This window comes from Acomys minous (assembly GCF_964271855.1).
Source record: "Acomys minous genome assembly, chromosome: 17".
Lineage (NCBI taxonomy): Eukaryota > Metazoa > Chordata > Mammalia > Rodentia > Muridae > Acomys > Acomys minous.
Genome location: NC_140500.1, coordinates 7,652,466 through 7,675,641, shown reverse-complemented (window position 1 = coordinate 7,675,641; position 23,176 = coordinate 7,652,466). Strand labels below are relative to the sequence as shown.

The window sequence follows — 23,176 nt, the reverse complement described above, 5'->3', positions numbered from 1 at the left end:
CTCTGCTCTCCCCATTTCTTTATCAACGCCCTGGTCGCTAGTTGTCCTTTTTCAATGTTCATGAGTTTTCTGTTTGTTTGTTTGTTTTGCTTTGTTTCATTTTGTTTTGCTTTATTCATGTAGCTTACCCAGAGCCTTCTGTGTAGACACTGGGTTAGAACTAAGCTTTGGTGCCTGGTGAGGTCACCAGTGTGTGAACAACTGAAAGCCATGAAAGTCATGATTTTCCCTGTCCTTGGAGACTTTTCTTAATGATTATATATTTTTAATTTAGGAGACAGGAGCGTCAGTCTGGCACTGTATACACATTTGAGCACCCTAACAGTCTTGAAAGTCCTAAGTTCTAAAAAGGAGAGAAATCTAATTACTTCTAAACAATTACCTCTAACTCTTGACTTATAAACTCATGGCTTTACTCTTTTTCCATAAAATTCACATCAATATCTACTCTTGTAAAACTCCAAAGTACCTGTCCTGTGGCAGTTTGATTAGGAATGGTTCCCATAAGTTCATAGATTTGAAAGCTTGGCCACTAAGAACTGGTGTTTTTAGGAGGTATGGCCATGCTGGAGCGGGTGTGGTCTTATTGAGTAAGTATGTCACTGAGGGTGAACTTTGAAGTTTCAAATGCTTCAGCAAGGCCCATTGTCACTCTCTGCTTGCTGCCTGCCAATCCAGATGTAGAACTCTTGGTTCTTTCTCTAGCACCAGCCCAGCCTGCATGTCACCATGCTACCTGCCATGTCAATAGTGGACTAACCCTCTGGACCTGTGAGCCAGCCCCAATTAAATGTCTTTCTTTATAAGCGTTACAGTGATCATGGTGTCTCGTCACATCACGAGAAACCCTAAGAGAACAAGGAATGATGAACTTTGAAAAGTGGTATTTTTAGATGCCTGATGACTTTTCTGTAGAAATGTTATCAAGTCTCATAACTAATAATCACAATACTCAGTGTCACTTCTAGCTTTGAAGCTGCAGTTGCAGCTTAGCAGTTAAGAACACTGGCTGCTCTTGCTGAGCCCTGCTTTCAGTTCCCAGCACCCACATAACAGTTCAAAGCCACTTTTAACTCCAGCTGCAGAGGATCCAGCACCTGTTGGCCTCCAATGATACAAGACACATAACTGGAACACCAGCATATATGAGGGTAAATATATCCATATATATAAAGTAAAACATAAATTTAAATAAATTAAAACATCTTAAATGCTGAGGAGGAGTTATAGATCATGGACAGAGGAGTTGCAGGATGTGTATTAGTTACTGGGTCTAATCCACCTTATTAGTAGTATAGGGTAGCCTCTAAGGGTGAGCACACATACTCATACAGAGACAGATTCACACATGCTTACACACACACACACACACACACACACACACACACACACACACACACTCACACACACAAGGAGAGAGAGAAAGAGAGAGGAAGACAGAGTCACAGACAGAGACAGAGATTTCTCATAGTGATTGTTTTTTAAATCTTAAAAGGTAGAACTACCTATACAAGTTAATTGTTAGTTGATCAAATCATGGTAATATCAATTACTAGTCTATTTTTATCACAAGAATATATGTCTTAGGTGCAACATATAGATATGATTCTAGAGAAAGATAAGGTAAAATAGTTAAAAAAGGTCTTCAAAAACCTCAGAGATACACAGAATATGGCATTTTTAAATGTTTTTATTATTTTAAAGATTCATTGATAGTGAGATAGGTTAACTCCTGGCAACACCCAGCCTACCTCGAAGAAGATGATAAACATCACTGAACCTCCTTATGGAAATGGCTTTAAATGTAGCAAACAAGCCACTGGGCAAAACATCCTCATTTCTACCACAGACAGAATTCTGCCTAAAAAAAGGGCAAGTTTGGATGCAAGCAAAGTTGAAGACCAAACTCTGCCAAGACAGGGTAAGCAAACCCTCAGTAGCTCCTGCCTCACAAATCTGTCAGATATACTGGGCCAGAAGGTTGAAGATGATGCTCCAATGTTATAGAGAGTTTTGGGTGACTGCTCAGGCAGCAAACTGTCTCTGTCATCTTCTCATTTGGGAAGTTTAGTTGTTTAGGGGTTAAGATGTTTTTAGGTCTAACAGATGTTTTAAGTTGATAATGATAGATATTGATTTACATCCAGAATTTTAGATGCACCAAGATAGGAAAAATGTTTTCTTCAAGGCTGTCAATTATAAATAGCCAAAACACTAAGAATGTAACTTTTATATAATTCCTGATTGTTTCATGGTTCTTCTTACTGTAGGGAGTTTGTTATATATGTGTGTGTAATGTATACAAAAATAAAAAATATTTAATTTAAAAAAGGGAAAAAAGGTAGAACTACCATTAATTACCCTTTTAAGACGAAAAACACTGAAGTATAAACAAGTTGTATAAATGATACAAAATGGCACATATAATAAGCATCTGTTGAAGGTTAAGCCAAGGGACCTCGGCTCCTCAGAAGCATGTGAGAATTGGAGGGAAATGTGAGTAATTTTGTTTCCAATAATTCATACATCACTGCAGGTAAAAGCACTTTCCAGGTGCTGAGTCTGAGCCTCTCTTTTATGTTAAGAACATTCCACTATATGTGAATAAAGGGAAAATGAGCATTTAATAGCATGACTTAGGAGAAAGCAGCATAGAGAGAAAAGTTTGAGGGACTGCAGAAATGAGGCCAGTGCTCACATTTCCTGGGTTAATGTAGGTTCGCATTGTGCTATGTAAAGATGCCTTTGGAGCTATGAGAACAGTAGTTGTCTCTAAAATACTTAAAACCACCAAAGCAGAAAACAGAGTTCTTTTTTTCAAAACAAGGTTTCTCCGTGTAGCCTTGGTGACCTGTACTTGCTTTGTAGACTGGACTGGCCTCAAACTCATAGAGATTTGCCTGCCTCTACCTCCCTGAATGCTGGGATTACACCATGCCCAGCGAAATACAGTTTTCTTACAAAGATTGACTGTTGTGTTGCCAAATCTTGAGGAAAATATTTATCTGACCAGGTCATGAAGTCATCTTTGCATATTAGTCAACAGAATGCTTCTGTCAGGGGAACTGTTTCCTAGCTGTGACCCCTGGCCTTCTGTCGGGAACCCCTGAAGGCTGAGCACTGGATTGAGCTGTGAGCTCAGACTGATCTCCACCACAACATAATGCACACCTAGAATATTTTAAACCCATCCTCCTTTAAGACTCTCTAAATCACTGGTTCTCAACCTTCCTAATGCTTTGACCCCTTAATATAGTTCCTCATGTTATGGTGAAATCAGCTATAAAATTATTTTCATTGTTACTTCATAACTGTAATTTGATACTGCTACAAACTGCAATGTAAATATCTGATATGCAGGATATCCGATATGCCAACCCTGTAAAAGGGTCATTCGACACCCTAAAAGGGTTTTGACTCACAGGTTAAGAACCACTGATCTAAATGGTTCTGATTAAGTATCTTAGATGACTAATTCTGATTAGACAGCCTTAATTATTAAGGTACGCAATAAACAACATATTGGGTAAAATATTTCTGTGTTGGAAAACTTCACGTAAGCTGAGCAATATCACAAGCACTTTCACTGTTTGTTTTAAAAGACTCTCATGCGTATATGCATGCATACACAGGAGCAGTCCATACCTTGATCTTGGAAAAGCATCTGACCCCGTGGGTCGCAACCCTTTTCTCCGGCTCTTCCATGTTGTCCTTCTGATTGTTTCCAGATGTCTACGCTTTAAGTGTCTGACTGCTGCCTCTGCAAAGAAAAAGACAGTTATTAATTAAATTATTTCTTGAACTATAACAAGTCATTTTTAAAGGTGAAACAAAAAAACAAAAAGAAAAACATAACAACAACAAAAAACTCTCTTAGGCCTAGAGTATCTTAGTCAGCTTAGGGGTTCTGTTGCTGTGATAAAAATACCAGGACCAAAAGCAACTTGGAAGAAAAGGGTTTATTTTAACTTACAGTTCTACATCACAGTTCATCACTGAGGGAAGTCAGGGCAGCAACCTGGATGCAGAGGCCTAGGAGGAGCACTACTTCCTGCTTTGCTCCTCAGGGCTTGCTCAGCCTGCTTTCTTATGCAGCTCAGGACTTCCTACCCAGTGGTGGTAACACCCACTGTGAGCCAGGCCCTCAGACATCAATCATCAATTGATAAAATGCTCCACTGGCTCAACCATAAGTCAATTTCCTTGGGACATTTTCTCAACTGAGGTTCCCTCTTCCCACATGACACTAGGTGGTGTCAAGTTGGTATAAAACTGGGCAGCAGCACTAGGAGGTGGCTCTATGAGTGGTGTTTGACTCCTAAGCTTCGGGTCCTTAGTCTGATTTCCTGAGCTTCTCTGCACTTGCTTGTAACCACAACACTGGGAGAACCCAGACAGCAGGATTGCTGTGGTCACTCTATCCAAATGGACTACCAACAGCTTTAGTGAAGAGACCCCACCATAAAACAAAACATAGGGTGGAACATTCTACAGAAAGACATTCAGTTTTGACTTTGGGCCTGCATATTGATTCATAATGATGCATGTGCGCATTCTCTCTCTCTCTCTCTCTCTCTCTCTCTCTCTCTCTCTCTCTCTCTCTCTCTCTCTCTCAAATATAAACAATTTAACCAGCACCTGGAATGTTAGATAAAAAAAAAAATACCTATGAAGTTTTGTTTTTGTTTTTGTTTTTTACTCTGTCTGATCTTGTGAATAAGTGCATAGGAAAGGATTGGGTTTGATTGATTTCAATTGAAAAAGCCAATGTAAACAACAATGCTTATTCTTTGGTTGTATTACAGACAGTTTCAGAGTTTGTTAGACTCTGACCTTAAACTAATGACAATGTGGTTAAAATAAAACTTCTCATTCCTTCAGTAAAAGCCAATGAGACCCAGTGATCCCCTTTGAATTCACTTGAAGGCTGTTGCCTTCAAGAGTGGGAAGGCTGTGAACAATCAATTGTGATAACTCACTACCTTCAGACCAGCCAATGGTGCAAGCCTTTAATCCCAGCACTCGGGAGGCAGAAGCAGGTGGATCGACCTGAGTTTGAGGCCAGCCTGGTCTACAAAGGAAGTCCAGGACAGCCAAGGCTACACAGGGAAACCCTGTCTCAAAAAACAAAACAAAACAAAACAAAACAAAAAGAGTGGAAAGGCATCTGTGGAGTTTGTACTAAACCTCTTCCTCACTGAAGCACAGGCTGTCTGACCAGGCTTCCTTCTAGAGTTCTTTGAATTCAAAGACTTCTCTGGAATTTCAAGAAGAAAGACACTTTCTGGGGCACTGTTGATTCACGGAAACCTGGGAAGACACAAAATTTTAGGCACAAAAGAAGTAAGTAAAAACAACAAAATAAACCTATGATCTGGGGAGAAATTCAACAATTCCAGATTTTAAAATGTGGGGTTTAGGAAAAGAACAGAGCTCTAAAGAGATCTATTCATGGTTGTTTGTGAGCTACATGTAATTCATGGGCAGACATGTGCCTGTGCATAGGTGACACCTAGGTCTGAGCATTTATATGCAATACAGAACGATGACTTGAGCCCTACTCAACAGTGCTCACCTCACAAACTGTCTATTTTGTTCTTGAAACCAGGACACTTTTCATGACCATCAAAGTGTTTAATTCCATATTTAGTCTAGGGAATCTATTTCAACATTACCTGTACGATTTCTCAGCTCTATCCACATCACTAATTTATGGACATCCTCTGAGCAACGGCCATTTATCAGGTAATCCAGAATGGCTCAAAGTTTATAAAGCATTCAAAACATTTGCCAGAGTTCCCAAACCGAGCTGCCCACACCCAGAGATTATATAGGACTCTGATTCTCCTTACTGCCTTGCGGTTACAACAGATACTTACTAAACACCTACTACGTGACAGTCAGGGCATGAAGCCCACAACTGAAGAAAGAACAAGAACAGCTTGCTGTTCTGTAGAAAAGTGAACGCCTTTGAGAAAGTTGCTTTGACCCAGACCCCAAAGATAAATTTGAAAAGAAATAAATACATGTGCACCAAGATAGAACAGGGCCAGGTAGTCTGACGTACAAGTTACTTATTATAGAACTATAAAAGAAACATTCATAGGATATGAATAAAAATTATACTGCCAGCTCCTTCCAATCAGAAATAAAAGGAGACAATACTAAATTCTACATGTTAAGCCAGAAATTTATAGATAACCAGACATCAAGAACTCTTGGAAGTTCTGAATAGGCATATGAATGAAACCCCCAGACTCATGGCTCCCACATAAAACCTCAAGCCCACTTAACTTCCTGAGAGGACTTGATACTGATTTTGGAAATCATGGTAGAAGAGGCTGATTTGTAGTGGAGAGGAAGCTCATAAACTAAATCTACACCAAACATAGAGGAAACATCAAATTCTCAACTCTCCTCACCTGCCTCTGTTTTTCTCACTCACAGCGCAGTCTCTCACTAGCCTTTCTTACTTCTGCTCCTCCTTGCCCGTGCCCGAACCCAGCTTGGTCACCCTACCCATAAGTAAGAAAGGACTTACTCCTCTCCTATGTCATAGCTGAATATACCCATGCTATATTTTTTTCATTTTTTTTTATTGCCAAGAGAAACTGGAGTTAGCCCCAGAACATCACTGAATAGCTCTTTCTGTAAGCACTAAATAATCATTTGGGTAGGTTTTATCAGCACCTTGAAGATTCCTTTCAAAACACTTTTCTGTGCCAGAAAAAAAAAATTTTGTAAGGTATACAAACCCAGGCACATGAAAACAAATCCAATGTTAATAAATTAACCTCCGTCTTCCTCTAACATGCCATCCTTTCGTGTGAAAAAAGTATATCCTTTCAGATGCATTTAAAACCCGTCCATAGAGGGAAAGAGGCAAAACAACATCTGCTTCATTGATTCAACAAGACCCGTGTAACCCAATACTTAATTCCGCTGTGGAGCACTTTGAAGCTAAATGAAAAATGTCCACAGAGTGACAGCCACATGAGCAGTGCCCCTTTGTTAGCACAGCATTGTGTAAACTATGACTTCTGCTCCCAGAGTCACACATTGTCACAGGTAAATCCATATCAATCATCGATGTTCATGGAAACAGTGCATTGCACTTTTAATTGAACAGGCAGCACTGTCATGGCTCTGCCTCCTTAACATCTGCACGAGGAATAGGAGTTACTCTACATCCATTCTCCGACAGAAGTGGCCACAACTGTGAATCATTTTGCACTGTGGATGATGGACCATCTGCTCTCTCAAACCTTTTAGGAATACAGTGCATAACTGCTCAGTCAGTGTGCGAGCACACTACAAAGCAGATCTCTAGAACAACAGCTACCTCGCAGAACTGACACTCTGTACACACTGAGCATAAACCCTCACGGGGAAAACCCCTTTGGTTGGTGGTCCTTAGTGACATCTCCGTCACAGGACAACGCAGCTCTGCACACAGTGAACACAAACACTCACTCACACTCTGTATCCACAGCTTGTAACTGTCAGAAAACGCATGCTGCTCATTCCACCTACTCTGTACGACAGAGTTAAGGAAACATAGGCTTTGCTTTACCTTGGCCAGGCAAGAAGAACATACATGAAGAAGCCTGAGGAGAAGGTCCTCTCCCTGGTGACAGAAAAAGAAAGTCACAGCAGCAAAGGTCTTACAAAAAGCACCTATTTTCAGACTCCCCAAATTGCCTCTAACTGTGAGAGACAGCCTATTGGGCGCCTTTCCAATGAAAAACATTCAACCAGTACCAGGCCAAGGAAGAACATGGAGAATCAACAATGACTTGTTTGATTCTTAACAAATTTGTTTACTTTGGCGAGCTTCTTCCAATGTGGAAATAAAAGGAGACAATGGAGAATTCCACATGTTAAGCCAGAAATGTATATGTACACTTTTATTTCCTACATTTAAGGTACCTGGAATGTGGCCCCCTGACCCCCTGAGAAAATTTAACCAGACATGAAGAACATTGTCCATCCATGTGTTTTTACCATGCAGACATTAGTAGGACACAGACAAACCCTTCACCAACAATCTATCACTTCGTGGCTTTGTATGAGAGGCAGAACAGGAAATTCAAAATAAGAGTTCTGCCTTTAATAGAGACAGCTGTGAGTGGCATCAATGTCCTCTGTGCTGTTGTGACTCTGATCAGGAGGCAGGCAGCTCCTTGCACAGTTCAGCAGCGATCTCTTCATGTACTCACACCTCTGAGCAGCACTAGACACAAGGGTTTGCCGTCGAGTCACCTGGTATCATTATTGACGTGAATGCATGAACCCATTCCTTCTGCATCACTGCTAAAAGGCAGCAGTCACCAGGCCTTCACAGGGCACAGTCTGTCCACAAGGAAAGAACAACTATGTGGAGGCTTACTGCCAGGAACCCACTTGTGAACAGACACAAGCTACCAAGTTTTTAAACACCAGCTTATTTACTGCTCAAAGTGATATTTTGGACTCCACATGTGAGTGTGCTTTTTAGTTCAGTGACTAACACACAAGAAACATGTAAAAAGAGTCTTTGTTTCTGAGGAACTCCTGCTGCATTGGAAAAACTCGGCTCTGATCTCATTAAATAGCACATTATTTTATTAAGTTGGATATCATTATAGATAATAAACAATAAACATCACCCTGACGTACACTTCACACGTCTTAAGTCAAAGTTGACTGAGGTGGAGAGGATGTGGGTGCTTCCATCCTCTGAGCTAGGGCTTCCCCAGGCTGAGTAAACAGGAGAAAGTGAGCTGAGCAACAGGGTTCATCTCCCTCTGCTGCCTGACAGTGGTTGCCATGACAGCGTGGCGTGGCAGTCCTCTAATCCCCCACCCCTGCCATGATGGATGGACTACACCCTCAATATATGAGCCAAATAATTTCTTCCTCATATTGCTTCTGTCAGATATTTTGTTTCAGAAACGGAATGAGTAACCAATGCAATGATCAAGGAATAGAGTGTGACCTACTGAGTAGAATAAAAATATGTAAGTTTATACTGATTTAATTTAATCAATATTGAGAGATAAAAGAACCCCTATCCTAGCACAGAAAACCCTGCTGCTGCATTTAACACAAATAAGTGAGCTGGAAAATGTTGCTGGATGCTAAAATCTGTGACTCAAGGATTGACAGGAGACTGTATGGTCTACAGAACTCCACACTAATGCTCTATGAAATGAATGAGAAATTAACATATTAATACTATTATTCTGGAAAATTTTGTCACACCAGGGCAATCAATCTCCTAAATCCTTGTAACATCAGTACTGTCACCCAACCGTAAAGATACAGGATTTAAAGCTCAGAGGGTTTGAACCACTGTCTCAGGTTACATAGGTCATGAGTGGCAAAGTCAGTATTTACCCCTGTAGACTCTTACCAGCTGCAGCCATGTGGCCCTTCTCAGATGCGTGTGTCTGTGTGTAAGTCCTAAGCCAGAATCTTCTGAGTGGGTTTACAGCCAAATTTATTTCAATTCTCCTTTGGTAATTTCTATGGTGTTTTCCATAACTGTCATTTTGGGTTTTTAATTCCAATGAAGAATGGTGGGTAATCTAGAGAAGTGCTGCATAAGAGCTCTTGTTCCTTGGCCAGAGGACTGTGTGAGGGACTATAGCATCCACATCAGGCAGCCCTCAAGCCCTTTGAACTCCAGCAACGGATGCTGAAGGTCTGCTTCTGGCTTCCATGAGCACCTGCACACAAGTGCACAAACAAATAAATAAGATAAGTCCTTTTGAATAAATGATTTTTTTTAAAAGCACACAAGCCTATAATCTTAGCTTTAGCACTACAGAGGGAGAGGCAGGAGGCTAGTTCTATGTTCAAAGTAAGCCTGGTCTTCATGGTAGACTCCACGTGAACCAAGGTACAGAAGGTGAGCCTGTCTCAAAAGATACAAAAGTAAAAACAGAGAATTAATTGGTGTTATGGGAACTGACTCTTTAAGATTAGCAGGAATGCTGTGCACTTCTGAGCCAGAATAACGTATTTTAATTCTTTCTGTTAATTATCATCTTTGAATTCACACAGGGCACCTGTCAAGTCTCCTCGTTTGCTCTGTCTGTTTAGTTTACATAGATTTGAGTTTTCCGAGTTAGCCTATGGCCCTGCAGAGTTTCTATCCAGGGCTGTTGGACGACCAAGAGGTTCCTTGATTCACTGCTCAGAATGCCCCACTGGCTGCATATGTGCCATATCAGAGCAATATGGCTCAGGTTTCCATGTGGGAGATGGCAAACAAATTTCACAAAGGCAACAGCATGCTGCGCTGAATAAACATTTGGGATAATGAGGGCCTGGTTTCATCAGAGGTGTGCATATATGACTTGCCCTTCATCAGCATCAGGCTTCCGGTCACTAAGCAACGTTTAGTGCTCATTTGTGGCCATGTGTCCCTGTGTTTACCCTTCTGATTAACTATTAGGCAGAGAGGAGATGCATGAGGAACACCCCTAGAACCTCCTGAGCTTAAGAAAAATGGTTCGATAAGTTACCATCTCCTAATGCTCAAATGTCATTTTTTTTATTCAAAACCTTAATCTAGGACCTCAATTATATGGTTTTATTGTTCAGAAATTAATTTTTGGAAAGAAATTTTTGTCTACCTGGGCATTTTATATTTGGAGAAATAACTGCAAATAAAGGAAATTCTCTCTCTCTCTCTCTCTCTCTCTCTCTCTCTCTCTCTCTCTCTCTCTCTCTCTCATCTCTTATCTCTTCTTTTCTTGTTTTGTTTTGTTTGTTTTGTTGAGACAAGATTTCTCTGTGTGTATGGCTGTTATGGAACACTTTGTAGACCAAGCCTCAAACTCACAGTGATTCACTTGCCTCTGCCTCTCAAGTGGTGGAATTAAAAGCATGTGCCACCACGCCCATGCCAAAAAAACTGTTTTCTTAACTCAATTTTAAAGTAAATGAACATCATAAAAGTTTAGTGGTGTGATGCCTCCTGAAAATGCTCAGATTCATGATGTCTATTTTCCCCAGTATCAGTAAGGTGAGCTTTGGCTACATGGTCCATGTGGATCTTCCAGTTCTAATAGTAATTAGTGTTAATTTCTCATTTTTTTCATAGAATATTTGTGTGGAGTTCTGTAGATCATAAAGTCCCTTGTCAATCTTTGAGTCACAAATTTTAGCATCCAGCAACATTTTCCAGCTCACTTATTTGTGTTAAATGCAGCAGCAGGGTTTTCTGTGCTAGGATAGGGGTTCTTTTATCTCTCAATATTGATTAAATTAAATCAGTATAAACTTACATATTTTTATTCTACTCAGTAGGTCATACTCTATTCCTTGATCATTGCATTGGTTACTCATTCCGTTTCTGAAACAAAATATCTGACAGAAGCAATATGAGGAAGAAATTATTTGACTCACACCTTGAGGGTGTAGTCCATCCATCATGGCAGGGGTGGGGGCATTGGAGGACTGACAGGTGGCTGGTGTCATGGCAACCACTGTCAGGCAGCAGAGGGAGATGAACCCTGTTGCTCAGCTCACTTTCTCCTGTTTACTCAGCCTGGTGAACTCTTAGCCCAGAGGATGGAAGCACCCACATCCTCTCCACCTCAGTCAAACTTTCAGGATATATCCCATAAATACTTGTTCCCATGGTGATTGTAAGTCCAGTCAAGTTGGTAATGAAAATTAACCGTGACTATATCAAAGTCATGGTTGATTTTTCTAGCAGTTGTTTCAATTTAATTCCTGGATGCAAACAAGTCCTTGTGACAGAAGCTGCCTCATCAAACATTCATATACCACTTTAAAAGTCACTATTATTGGCCACTGGTTTATGCCCTGTCCCCATCGCTGTCTACTTCTTCACTTTCAGTCTGCATCGTTGGCCACTTCCTCACTTTCTAGCATTAGATAATTGAGGTGCATTTTTTTAAACTTTCCCCAGCAGAGCTCTCAGGTCAACTAGGGGCTTCAATTGTCTGCATTTGAGAGTCCTTTAGGATTTGATCCTGTTCGTCTCCTCTGAGCACTTTGTCCTCTGGCTGCTTGTTTCTCTGTTCACGAGACAGACTGTAGCAAAAGAAGAATGTCTTTTTTACTTCTTGCTTGATGGTGTGTGTGTGTGTGCGTGTGTGTGTGTGTGTGTGTGTGTGTGTGTGTGTGTGTGTGTGTGTGTGTGTGGTGTTTTCATATTCACTTTTGGCCAGAACTTTAGCTAGATTGTTTTCAACAAAGCACTGCCCTTCCATTTAGCAGAAACACAGAGACTCTTATATCCTCCCCTAGCTATTAACCAGCCTTCCTGGGAACATACGAGGATAGTTTGTCATTTAACTCTTTCACCTGCTAGTAAAATATGTTATACATATACATCTCTTTATATGTTCACATGTAGCCCTTATCTAAGAAGGAATAGTGGGCTGTGTCAGAGAAAGGAAAGCTAAGGGCTCAGTGGCTCAGAGGATAGCTGTGCTTGCAGAAGACATGTGTTTACTTCCCAGTACTTAAGCTCATAATCACCTAAGATTCCAGATCCACAGTATTCAACACATCTTCTGGCCTTGAGTCACTATACATGTGTGGCAAGCAGATATATATGCAGGCAAAACACCCACGCACATAAAATAAATAATAATTTTAACAGAACAGTAAGAGGGGGATGAAAAAGATTTTGAGGTAAAAGGATGTAAGAGAGCCTGCATGTGGCTGTCATTCTCTCACTAAGAGAACAGAGCTACCTATAGAAATCAAAGTGATCAAGGCACCATTGCTCCCCACCCAGAGAGAATAAAAAAGTTAAACACAGTCACCGTGAAGATTGAAAACAAAAGTTAAGCAGAAGTGGGTAAGAATTCAGTGAATCCAACTTATTTTCCAACCTGAGAATATGGATGAGATATGTCTGCAAAGAAGTTTACAAGAGCAGGAGGCGTGTGCAGGAAGTATTTAGTTGACTGGAAAGGAAAAAAAAACTTGAATCCAGTTGTCCACAAACTGACAATATAGGTTTAATGTGGACACACAGAGTAGTGGATCTATGGATAATCCCAGGAGGTAAAACTGCAACCTATGGACTGTGAAGTCAACTGTTAATGCAGGAAGAAAAGGAGAATCAAAGAAGTCATTTTAAAATCACAGGGAAAGTGACATGTTGAGCTACATGATACATATGACATGATGGATCACTTAAGGACATTAAAGAATTGGTTTTTACCCATAGAAGCCATGAGAAGTAAGCAATGTGTTTCCATGAACCTGTGGGTACATGTACATGTGTATATACATGTACTGTGTGACATGTGCATATGGAGGCCTAATTATGTTGGGAATCTTCCTTGATCACTTTCCACCTTGTTTATTGAGTCAGATTCTCTCAAGTGAACCCCATTGCTACTTTATCTAGCCAGTTTGCTAAGGGAGTCCTCTGTGGCCAGGGGTCATACACCACCACAGCTGTCCTGCTTTTACAGTTTCTGGGGCCTCACACTCGAGTCTTCGTGCTTGCTTGGCAAGCACTTTATCTACGGAGTTGGCTCCTCAGCCCTCAAGTAGCAGTTGTTTAAAAGGACAAAGCCAGTGGAAATCCAAACAGCAAGAGGTTTTTAATTAAAGTGTCAGTGAGAACTCACTGAAGTGGAAACCTCAGCATTGCTGGTGATTGAACAGTTGTTTCACAAGGTGTGGAGTCTTCTCAGGCAAAACAGAAGAGTTTTCCAAACAGGCCTTCTGGACATTTTAGAAACATTTTTACAGTTAGCACTTGACAAACTTGTGTGCTCACATTACACTGTTAGCTGGGAGCAGGAGGAGAAGAAGGCTGGCACTCTGTTCGTTTCCTCCTGTTTTATTCTGCTCAGGACTACAGCCAGTGCCAGGAAGCTGCACACACTGGGTCTTCCTGCACTCAGTTATCAGCTGTGGAGACTCACCTCTGTAGAGCCAAACTTGGCTTTCCACATGATTACAGGTAAAAGCAAAGCATGCGTTATAATCTGACCACCATGAGGAAATGGTCCAGTTTCAGGTATTCAAAGCTATGCTCCATGAGTCAGTGGTTTCTGGCAACCTAGAAGCAGGTGGCCATTAGGGACAATTGTTAGAGTTGGCAGAGCCACAGAATTCAGTTGTGCAACCCAGTTGAAGATAACACTATTATGTATGGAGAAATGATTCAACAAGAACCAATGCATAACTAAAAATAAGGCAAATGGGTCCACAAATAGCAGTGCTTGGCTACTGAGGGGCTGATTGCAAATTAAAATAACAACAAAATTCCTCTGAAATGTTAAAACCAGCTGTTCCTGCCAGCATTTTGTAAGTGCGACCAATGTTCTGTAACTCCGAGACTGCATAAAATCAATGTCTTGACCCCGAGCTTTAAAGTGTCATCTCAGGCTCATCAAGAAATTGTAAAGCAGCTTCCTAAAAGACATTTTTTAATAGTTTATTTCTATTATTTTTAATTATGTGTATATGTGTGTGTCTACAAGAGGGTGTGTGCATGCAAGACATGAGGGTATGTGCATGTGAGTCCTGGTCCCCACAGAGTCCAAAGGTGTCAAATGTGCTGCAGTTGGAGTTACAGGAAGTTGGGAGCCTCCTAACGGAGCTGCTAGGAACTGAACTGGGACACTCTGGCTGAACAGCAAATTCTCTTAACCACTCTTAGCCACTCTGCAGGATGCTACCATGCACGTGGTAAACTATGACCTGCAGCCTCTGTGAGTTCATGCTAATCTCTGAGTTGTCAGCACATTAGCTGTGTCACAGGAAGAGTTTTGATTAACACAATGAAAGAAACAACTATGATGCTAATTGGCCATGGCCAAAGGCTTCGTTTTCCCCTGAGTTTTTGCAAAAAGAAATCTTAATTATGATTCATCAGTACTGCTTAGTATAATTAGATGGCATTTTACATTGACTACTAACCAGGTTATAGTCATGAATTTGTGGAAATTCATCTGTTTTCAGTTTCATCTACACAATAGCTGTAAAGGTCATGGTTAGACAATGTAACAAATGGATGAAACGTATTCAAATTTCTTTTGTTTGAAGCAGGATGCACTTACTGCTTTCCTTTCCCTCTGGATGACAGCGTTTGTCTTACCTGATGCAATTTTAAGCAGACCAACTCCAAAACACCAACTGTGGATGGCTCACATCTCCCATGCTTCTCTGTAATGTAGCACTGAGGACCTTGTATTCAAAATGTTCTTTAGGATGTGAGGGTGTTCTGGCTGTGAAATCTGTCATGCCAGTGACCTCTAGGGTGATTCTAGCTCACCTGGCTGGCTACACAGCTGACCTTTGCACCCACAGAGGGAAGGAACCCTGTAGGAACAGTGCTGTGAACAGTGAGCTGGGATTTGAGCACACAGTGCTCCCCCTCCCTGATCCACTGTCCACAGCCTTCTCTGCCAGCAAGATCACAGAATCAGTAAATTCTATATAATACATTGCTGCCACCAACTTTTAATTTTGTGTTTCTCCCTAGCAAATATTTTAATTATGGCCTTTCTGTTGTCTTTCTCTCTTTCTTTCTTTCTTTTTTTCTTTCTTTCTTTCTTTCTTTCTTTTTTTAGTTAAGAGGACTGTTCAGAATGTTAGCACACTCAAAGCCAAGGAGGTTTGCACAGTAAGAAAGTCTAAAGGATCTTTTGAGCTCATTCACAAAATATTACTTCTTGCTCAAATAATGCCTCCGAAAACAATTTGAATAAGAGAAATAAAATAAAATAAGCAGGTTAATCACAGACTCACTCCATGAAAGAGTCACAATGCATCCAACTCCTTGAGTTTTACTTCATATATCCAGGACAATCTCCCTACTCCATATTCATATAAACGTAAAAGATACTATTTATTCATGAAAAGTTCTTAGGGCAGAGGACTTCCCCTCAGTTCCTCGAGCTCTGGCCAGTAGAGAGCTTTTCCTTTGTGCTGCTTCCCAGTTTGGCTGACTTCACCTGGGACGGTCATTGCAGCAAGCGTTGTCTGCTGCTGCCCCAGGACGAAATGCCTTTGGAATGTTCTTATCATCACGCCTTTAATTGCTACCTGCTGAACACCCCCACACCAGCCAGACCTGAAACTCCATCAAAGCGGAAACTTAATCCACCTTACCTCTAAGTCACCTCCCCAGCCCATTTTCAGTTCAGTATCAGGAACAAAAGAGAAGCAGTGGGCTGGGGCTATCACTCAGTGTCCAGTGCTGCCCAGATGCAAGGAGCCTGGGGTCCAATCCTAGAATGGGAGTGTTCAAGTTTATCTATTTAAAATGTGGGGTTCCCAAGTCTTTTGATGAAGACTATATCTGAAAGCACATCAGTTGAAATTTCACAGGCCAAGAATAACAAAAAGATCCAAAGAGCTTCCACAGCGTGGTTTAAAAGTCACACTGAAGAATCAGGAACTGTTTCTCTCTGTAAGAATATCATTTTTCTCTACAGACATACCAGGTCTTAAGCTGGTACAGCTGGTTAAGTGATTATAGATGACATATAATAACTATGAAAGTCTAAACAAAGAGTATATGCTATATATCATGCATAAAGATCGATTTTTACAACAGTAAACATAGATTAAAAGCCAGGCACTTTAGACCCGAGGTAAAAATCAGGAGTTCAAGGTCCTCTTTGGCTACAAAAGGAATTCAATACAAGAGTGGACAACAAAGGGCTGTTTGTCAAAAGAAAATATTTTAGATGGAATAAAGATATGATCAGAAACAAAAGACCATAAATTTCCCCGTGTTCTTTCTCTCAGAAAGCTATGGTAGGATGAACTCTTTGAGAAAGAGACCAGGCTCCAGTCAGTGAAGCACTTCCCTCACAGGAGGACCTGCTTTTAGGGTCTATGTAAAACTGTGCAGTGTGGTGGGGTGTGCATTGAATCCAGAACTAGAGAAGGTGAAACAGGAAGTTTCCCTGGGCTCCTTTGTCAGCCACTGTAGCCCAACCCCTGAGTTCCGTGTCAGCGAGACAGTCTGTCTCAGTGAAAACAAGTCAGCCCTTCTAAGGATGATCCTGAGAGTGGCCTCGGGCTTCTACAATTATATACTCAAAAATACACTTAGACATGTACACATACACGTGTACATTCACATGTACATACACATACACGCACACAATCAATCAATAAATCAATCAATAGAATAAATAAACCCTTTGTGCTTATGTACAATGAGGTGTCTCTAATTCCTCATAAATAACTCTTTAGCTGTACAACTATTGGTTTTATGCCTTTGGTGTTCCCCCACTTCGTTACGAATGGCTTTTGTTGTCCTTTTAAAATATTGTTTCTTTATTCCTTGAAACTTTCATACACGCATACAATGTGCTTTGGAATACTTCATCCTTCCTTCTTTCCCTCCACACCCTCCCAGACTGCCTCCACCTCACATAGTCCCTCCCAACTTCCCGTAATCTTTCTGTAAAGGCTGAGACCAGTTGCTTTTCCCTTTAATGTACTTTTTAAACCCAGCTTTTAATCTGGTATTACAAACTATTTCTGAGTGTCCATGACACTGAGAACGTGGATCATCTGCCCTTAGCTACAACTCCCCCATTTCTCTAACATTCTCTTTGCATATAAACACACTTTATTGTTGTTCCTAATTACTATTTAAAAAAAAAACCACTTCCTTACTGTTATACTTAATTGTAGGAAAATTCATTTGTATTTCTCAAAAATGGAAACTCCAAACTCCTACTGCCCATGACACACCATTAACCACACAAAGGCACACAGACTGTGATTTGCTAATATTTACTCACATGTTAATGTGATGGTGGCCCACCTGCTCTGGCTGCTTATGAAGCACTTTTCATCTACAGGATGGAAATTAATGGCAAAGCCTCTCTGGTGACAGAGCAAAGAAAGGCAGGGATATATAAGAGCCAGCTTGCTAGTTACCCAGCTGTGCATGCAGGCTTGGGCTGTGGTTCCTGAAGCTTCTAGCTGTCAAGGAATTTTCTGATATTGCTGACACCCACTGCTGAAAGGTAAAGGACATGCTGTGCTTGGGAAGATGTTACTTGGTAAAAGAAAAGCAATCTTAGTGTTACCTGTAGCACTTATTTCTGCAAAAGAGTAAAAGAGTGGCATGTTATAATAGGAATTCTCAGATTGTTTTAAAAAGGACATTGAGCATTTTGAAACTATTTCAAAGTTGACGAGCATCAGTATAAAATAATCAGAGATCCTTGTAAGATACATTTTGAATTTTCTCTGGAGGCTCTAATTCTAAAATGCATCAGTCAGAACTAAATAAGGTAGCTTGACTTTAGTGTTCTTTGTTTTCAGGGAACTTGAGAGTGATGTGTATCTCAAAGCTGCCAGCTGCTCTCCTCATCCTCTCTGTGGCACTAATCCACTTGAAAGCTGCACCTGTGGGAAGGTTGGTACCCTGAGACTCCCTACTTCTTTTGAAAAGTGTGGGGAAAGTAGATTTCAGCACTGCTAGCCCTTGCACTGTTCAATTTCTAAGCAAATCCAGCCCATGAGCAGGACCTGGTGCTGAATGATGTCCTAGCTCTATGTTAAGGGCAAAGCCAGTGCCTGGGGACTGACAGGTAGAACTTTTCATGGACAGACATGATTAGCAGCATTTGTCTGGAAATATTTTACAACCTAAAGGGGGCAAAACCAGAGTACCATGACAGGAAAACTGAGAGGCAGACATTCATATTGTTTGAACATAATACTGAAAGAAATTGAAGTGATTCGAACAAAACATTTGTTTTTATTTCAGTTGGAATTTTGGTGAATATTTACAGGGTTTTCCTCCCTCTTCAGAGGAGTCTAGAAGTATCCGAAATTCTACATCTGCTTCTGGAAATTGAAGTTATAAAATAGGAGGCAAATGAAAGGTTTTAAGAAGTTAAATTTCAGAATTAGTTTTAATGTCATTTGCTATTTGTAGGTCATCCCCTGCCGTAGCTCGGCACAGTTATAAGAACTTATTCTACACAACTTAACTTCTGAGAGGTTGTGAATGTAAATTCGTAATACCTGAAATATCTTCAATGTGTAGACTATACGCGCACATCATCGTGATTGCTGAGGAAGGCTTGGAAATATTGAAAGAAAACTAATTGGCAGTTTGAGCAAATCTAAGGTAGTTTATGACAGCTAACAGAGTAGTAGTAATTATAAGCTTCAGATGGATAGCCCTTAAGACTGTAACCCTCCATCTACTTAAAAGATGCCTGAGACCAAATCTATGAATCTAATTTAATCTAATTGTGCCAAATCAATTTTGCTCCATATGTTCTTCGGAGACCAAAGCTAGCCATTCTTTAGCAGACAACAAAAAGAAGTAAATTTACCTTTGAAAAGGAATGGGATTAAAGTCTGTCATTAATTAGCACTGTCGTCATTGTCTCTGTACTTCCTCTGGTTGTTTGCTCTTGAGTGAAGGTTCGTGTCAATGGGCAGACAGTACTGCATCACCGGCTGTGACTAATAGCAGGACTCATCAGAAAGTGGCTTTTGTCATTGCAAGGCTTACCTGATTTCTCGGGGTGTTCTCAGAACTGACTCTAACTTTCAAATGGCCTTTTCATGACTAAAAATAACTATAAACCAATATGAAGTTTCTAATAAGCAGAACAATTGAATGATGGTTTTTAAAAAAATTCAACAGTATGACTAATGTGTCTATTAGTATCTTGTATTATATTCCTGTGGTACATACAGATATTTGCTCAGCACCTCTACCAAGGGCGTCTGTGGGTGCTCATGTCTTATACAGTGAAAATTACTCTAAACCAGAATAATTCAAAGCATTACTGTATATCAGGTTATTTTAGTGTTTTCTCAAGATCATTTTGTCTTTCAATGCATTTCATTACATCAGTACCCTTTTGGTGATGGGGCATACACACACTTTTATCTAGCTGGACCACTGGGAACTTCCAGTGGACACTGAACACTTCTACATATCAGTGTTAATGTAGGCAAATCACTAAGAAAATGCCTAGGCCAAGTGGTGGTGGCACCCGCCTTTAATCCCAGCACTTGGGAGGCAGAGGAAGGTGGATCTTTGTGAGTTAGAGACCAGTCTAGTCTACAGAGTGATTCCAGGACAGCCAAGACTACACAGAGAGAAATCCTGTCTTGGGGAAAAAAGAAAGAAAGAAAGAAATGGGGGGGAAAGGAGAGGAGAGGAGAATAGGAGAGGAGAGGGGAGGGGAGGGGAGGGAAAGGAAGGGAACAGCAGGGAAGGGAAGGGAAGGGAAGGGAAGGGAAGGGAAGGGAAGGGAAGGGAAGGGAAGGGAAGGGAAGGGAAGGGAAGGGAAGATGCCTAAAGTAGAGATAGGACATCTTGTTTATGTTAAACTATCTCTCCCTTTCCTGGCATCCTAACAATGATTTTTGAATAGTCCTGTGCATGTTCTTATCATATTTGAGTGAAAGGTTCCTTGGGGGAAGAAATTTTGCATCTATGAAACAACCTTAAGAGCTCTTGCTGAGTCTCTCATGAGGAGTGGTGATCTTTCTGGTTACTCCATAAGATAATGTTTTATTTAGAGTAACTTAAGGTGCTGCTATTGCCCTTGAGTCACTTGTCATATTCAGGCCCACAACCTGCCTGTGAAGAACTCTACACTACAATCCCATCACTTCAAGGAACATCTTCAAACAAAAATTCCCTGCCCGTGATTGATAGCTAATGTTCTCTATCTTACTATGGTTCTCCTCGTCTCTAGGGGTCTGTTAGCCCCCAGCCCATGAAGGCAAGAGGAGCAGGAGGTGAGGCACAGAGCTTGGAAGTCCAAGAGCATGACCAAGAGCCAACACTTCTGGAACCGCTTCAGGGAACTAGTTCAATTTTACTCAAGGAGGGAAAAAAAAAGGATACATAGCCCTTGTGGGGGGTGGTTCCAGGATACGTGTACATAATTGGTTGAAATAGGCAGTTTAATGATGCTTTATTTGCATTTGGCAGCATGGTCCTATCATATCGGTGGGAACACAGTACCTGATCATCCTATAGGCATAGGGAGGAGAGAGCTAGCAGGGAGCTGGGTCAAAGGCCACATATCAAATGTGGTTAGGGGTATCTGTGTCTAAAGACACTCTCCAAATGAAGCCAGGCAGAGAGTAGGAGGCCCTCCTGAGGAGAGGGAATCCTGCAGCTAGCCAAGCCCAGAATAGCTATCCAGACGGGGGCGACTGCAACCTCAAACGGCAGGGTCCTTCCAACATCTTCTATCTATCACTTTTCAGGTTCAGAGACCAACTTCTAATCCTAGCTGTATTTTAGGAAAAGTCACCTTTACTTATAATTTAATATCTGTTGTTAGGAAACATTGCCAAAACTCTTTAAAGCATTAAGTCAATTCTTTGAATATGGTATTTGTGGGTTCTATGGATTCAAAGAACAAACAATATTACTGAGATGATTACAGCCCATGATGTAGATCCTCCTGAGTGTGGTGGCGCACACTTGTAATCCCTGGATTAGAAAGGGAAAGCAGGAAGATGATGCTAACCTGAGATTTAAAAGTAGGAAGTGGCTTCAAAATGAACAACATAAAACAGACACTTGTGTCCCACAGTGGGCTTCCTCTGGCTACTGGCTGCTCCTTTATGCTGTATTTACACTAAACAAAGAACCAGGGCATTTGATGTTGTCAGAGGAGTTTTCTGTAACTGGGGAGAAATACAGCAGTAAGAAATCAAAATAATTTTAAATTTTTTCTTTTAAAGCATTTAGGGCATAAGGGACTTCTGCATAAAAGCAATGATAATTCAAAACTTCCATAAAGTCCTCACATGGAGACACTTAGTCCACAGTTATGTATCTACATGGTCCTGGTGATTTACTTTTAGCCCCATAACTAATATATCTGAATCTGAAAACTAAAACACTTTCCAATCAACACAGTAGGCTGTGTTACTATTCTATATCTACTTATAATCCAGTTCTGGAAGCACATTGATAAAGTTTATTTCTGAAATATCTTTCAAAGCCTTAAGTCTTATAAGTCTGGTCCTTAACCCATGGTACTAGTAGGCAGTAGTAGAAACTTTGAGAGTAAGAGGACATGCCTTTAAATTGATTTATTTCAGGTGTTCTTACACAAGCAGAAATTTGACCAACAGATAAGCAAGATATTCTAAAATATAGACTCAAAATAAATAAGTGCCTCAAATAGAGATATAATCAGAGTGTGGTAGTACATGCCTGTAAGCCCAGCACGTGGGAAGAGTCAGACACTCACAAATGGGAAGCCATCCTGGGCCATATAGGTCAAAGCCAGCCTGGCCTACAAGGCTAGACTCAAGTATAAGTAAACGCATAAATAAATAACTTGAAGCTCAAATAAATTTTAAATCACAGTTCTAATTTCTGAATTATCACTAGTATTATTATTCAGTTGTTCAGGGGATAAACACCCTTGATATAGAAAGACTCCACTTGTAACAGTTAGCCCCACCCTAACATTGAAGGTTTTGAAAAGTAGAGGTCTACATATCCATGTCAAGAACACACATGGAGCAAAGAGTGACGGAACAGTGATCAACTCATCTGTCCTGTGACTCTATAGCAACTTTTAGATGACCTTTTAATCACCTAAAATATTTTAATGTCTCTATCCTGTTTATTATACTAAGAACACTCAATGTAAGAGCTGTTTTCACAACAGAAGTTATAGCAGGCAAATTTTTCCTACTTCAGGCAAAATGCTGGCCAGTGTTCTTGAGAATATATTCACCTTGCTGCCTACTGATTAGAAAGCAGCCCATGTCCATTCCATGGACAGCACCGTTCAACTGTTTGATTAACAAATGTGACTCACATGTGTTCACTCAGGGTGCGTCTTCCTGTACCTGAGTTATCTCACTTTCCACAGTGTCTTCATGTTCATCTTTATTCTGATATCTCAATTAAACAATCCCAAAAACATACCAAATATATTGTTTACCTTTGTCAAAAAGAGGAAACAAATGCATTTTAGATGCATTCTCCACATGTTACAGTAGATATAAGTTGTTTATTCCAATCCTTTTTATATAACAGAAAATAAGTTCACCAACTTAGAAGAATATAAGACAAAGAGTTTATGATTCTAAGAATAAATATTATGCATCCAAAGAGAAGTTCCCTGTATTGTGAACTGCAGTGTTGACTCCAGTGAAGGGTGTTGTATGGTTTTGTGGTCAAAAACTGGTTCTTCTGCATGTC

General features: G+C 40.6%; 2 protein-coding genes across 2 annotated transcripts in view; one reads left to right on the top strand and one right to left on the bottom strand.

Moving 5' to 3' along the window:
• The window catches only part of SLCO1A2 (solute carrier organic anion transporter family member 1A2), an 82,850-nt gene that overhangs the window by 42,398 nt on the left and 17,276 nt on the right, over window positions 1–23,176 (bottom strand). The window contains exons 2-3 of the mRNA XM_084766285.1: window positions 5,188–5,310; window positions 3,646–3,760 (exon numbers count right to left, since the gene is read on the bottom strand). Coding sequence (XP_084622411.1) covers window positions 3,646–3,705 — 60 coding nt within the window. The 5' untranslated portion in view covers window positions 3,706–3,760; window positions 5,188–5,310. The remainder of the gene's footprint in view (window positions 1–3,645; window positions 3,761–5,187; window positions 5,311–23,176) is intronic.
• Window positions 1–23,176, top strand: part of IAPP (islet amyloid polypeptide) — a gene marked incomplete at its 5' end in the record, with an annotated part of 432,665 nt that overhangs the window by 408,817 nt on the left and 672 nt on the right. The gene's annotated exons all lie outside the window — the stretch shown is intronic.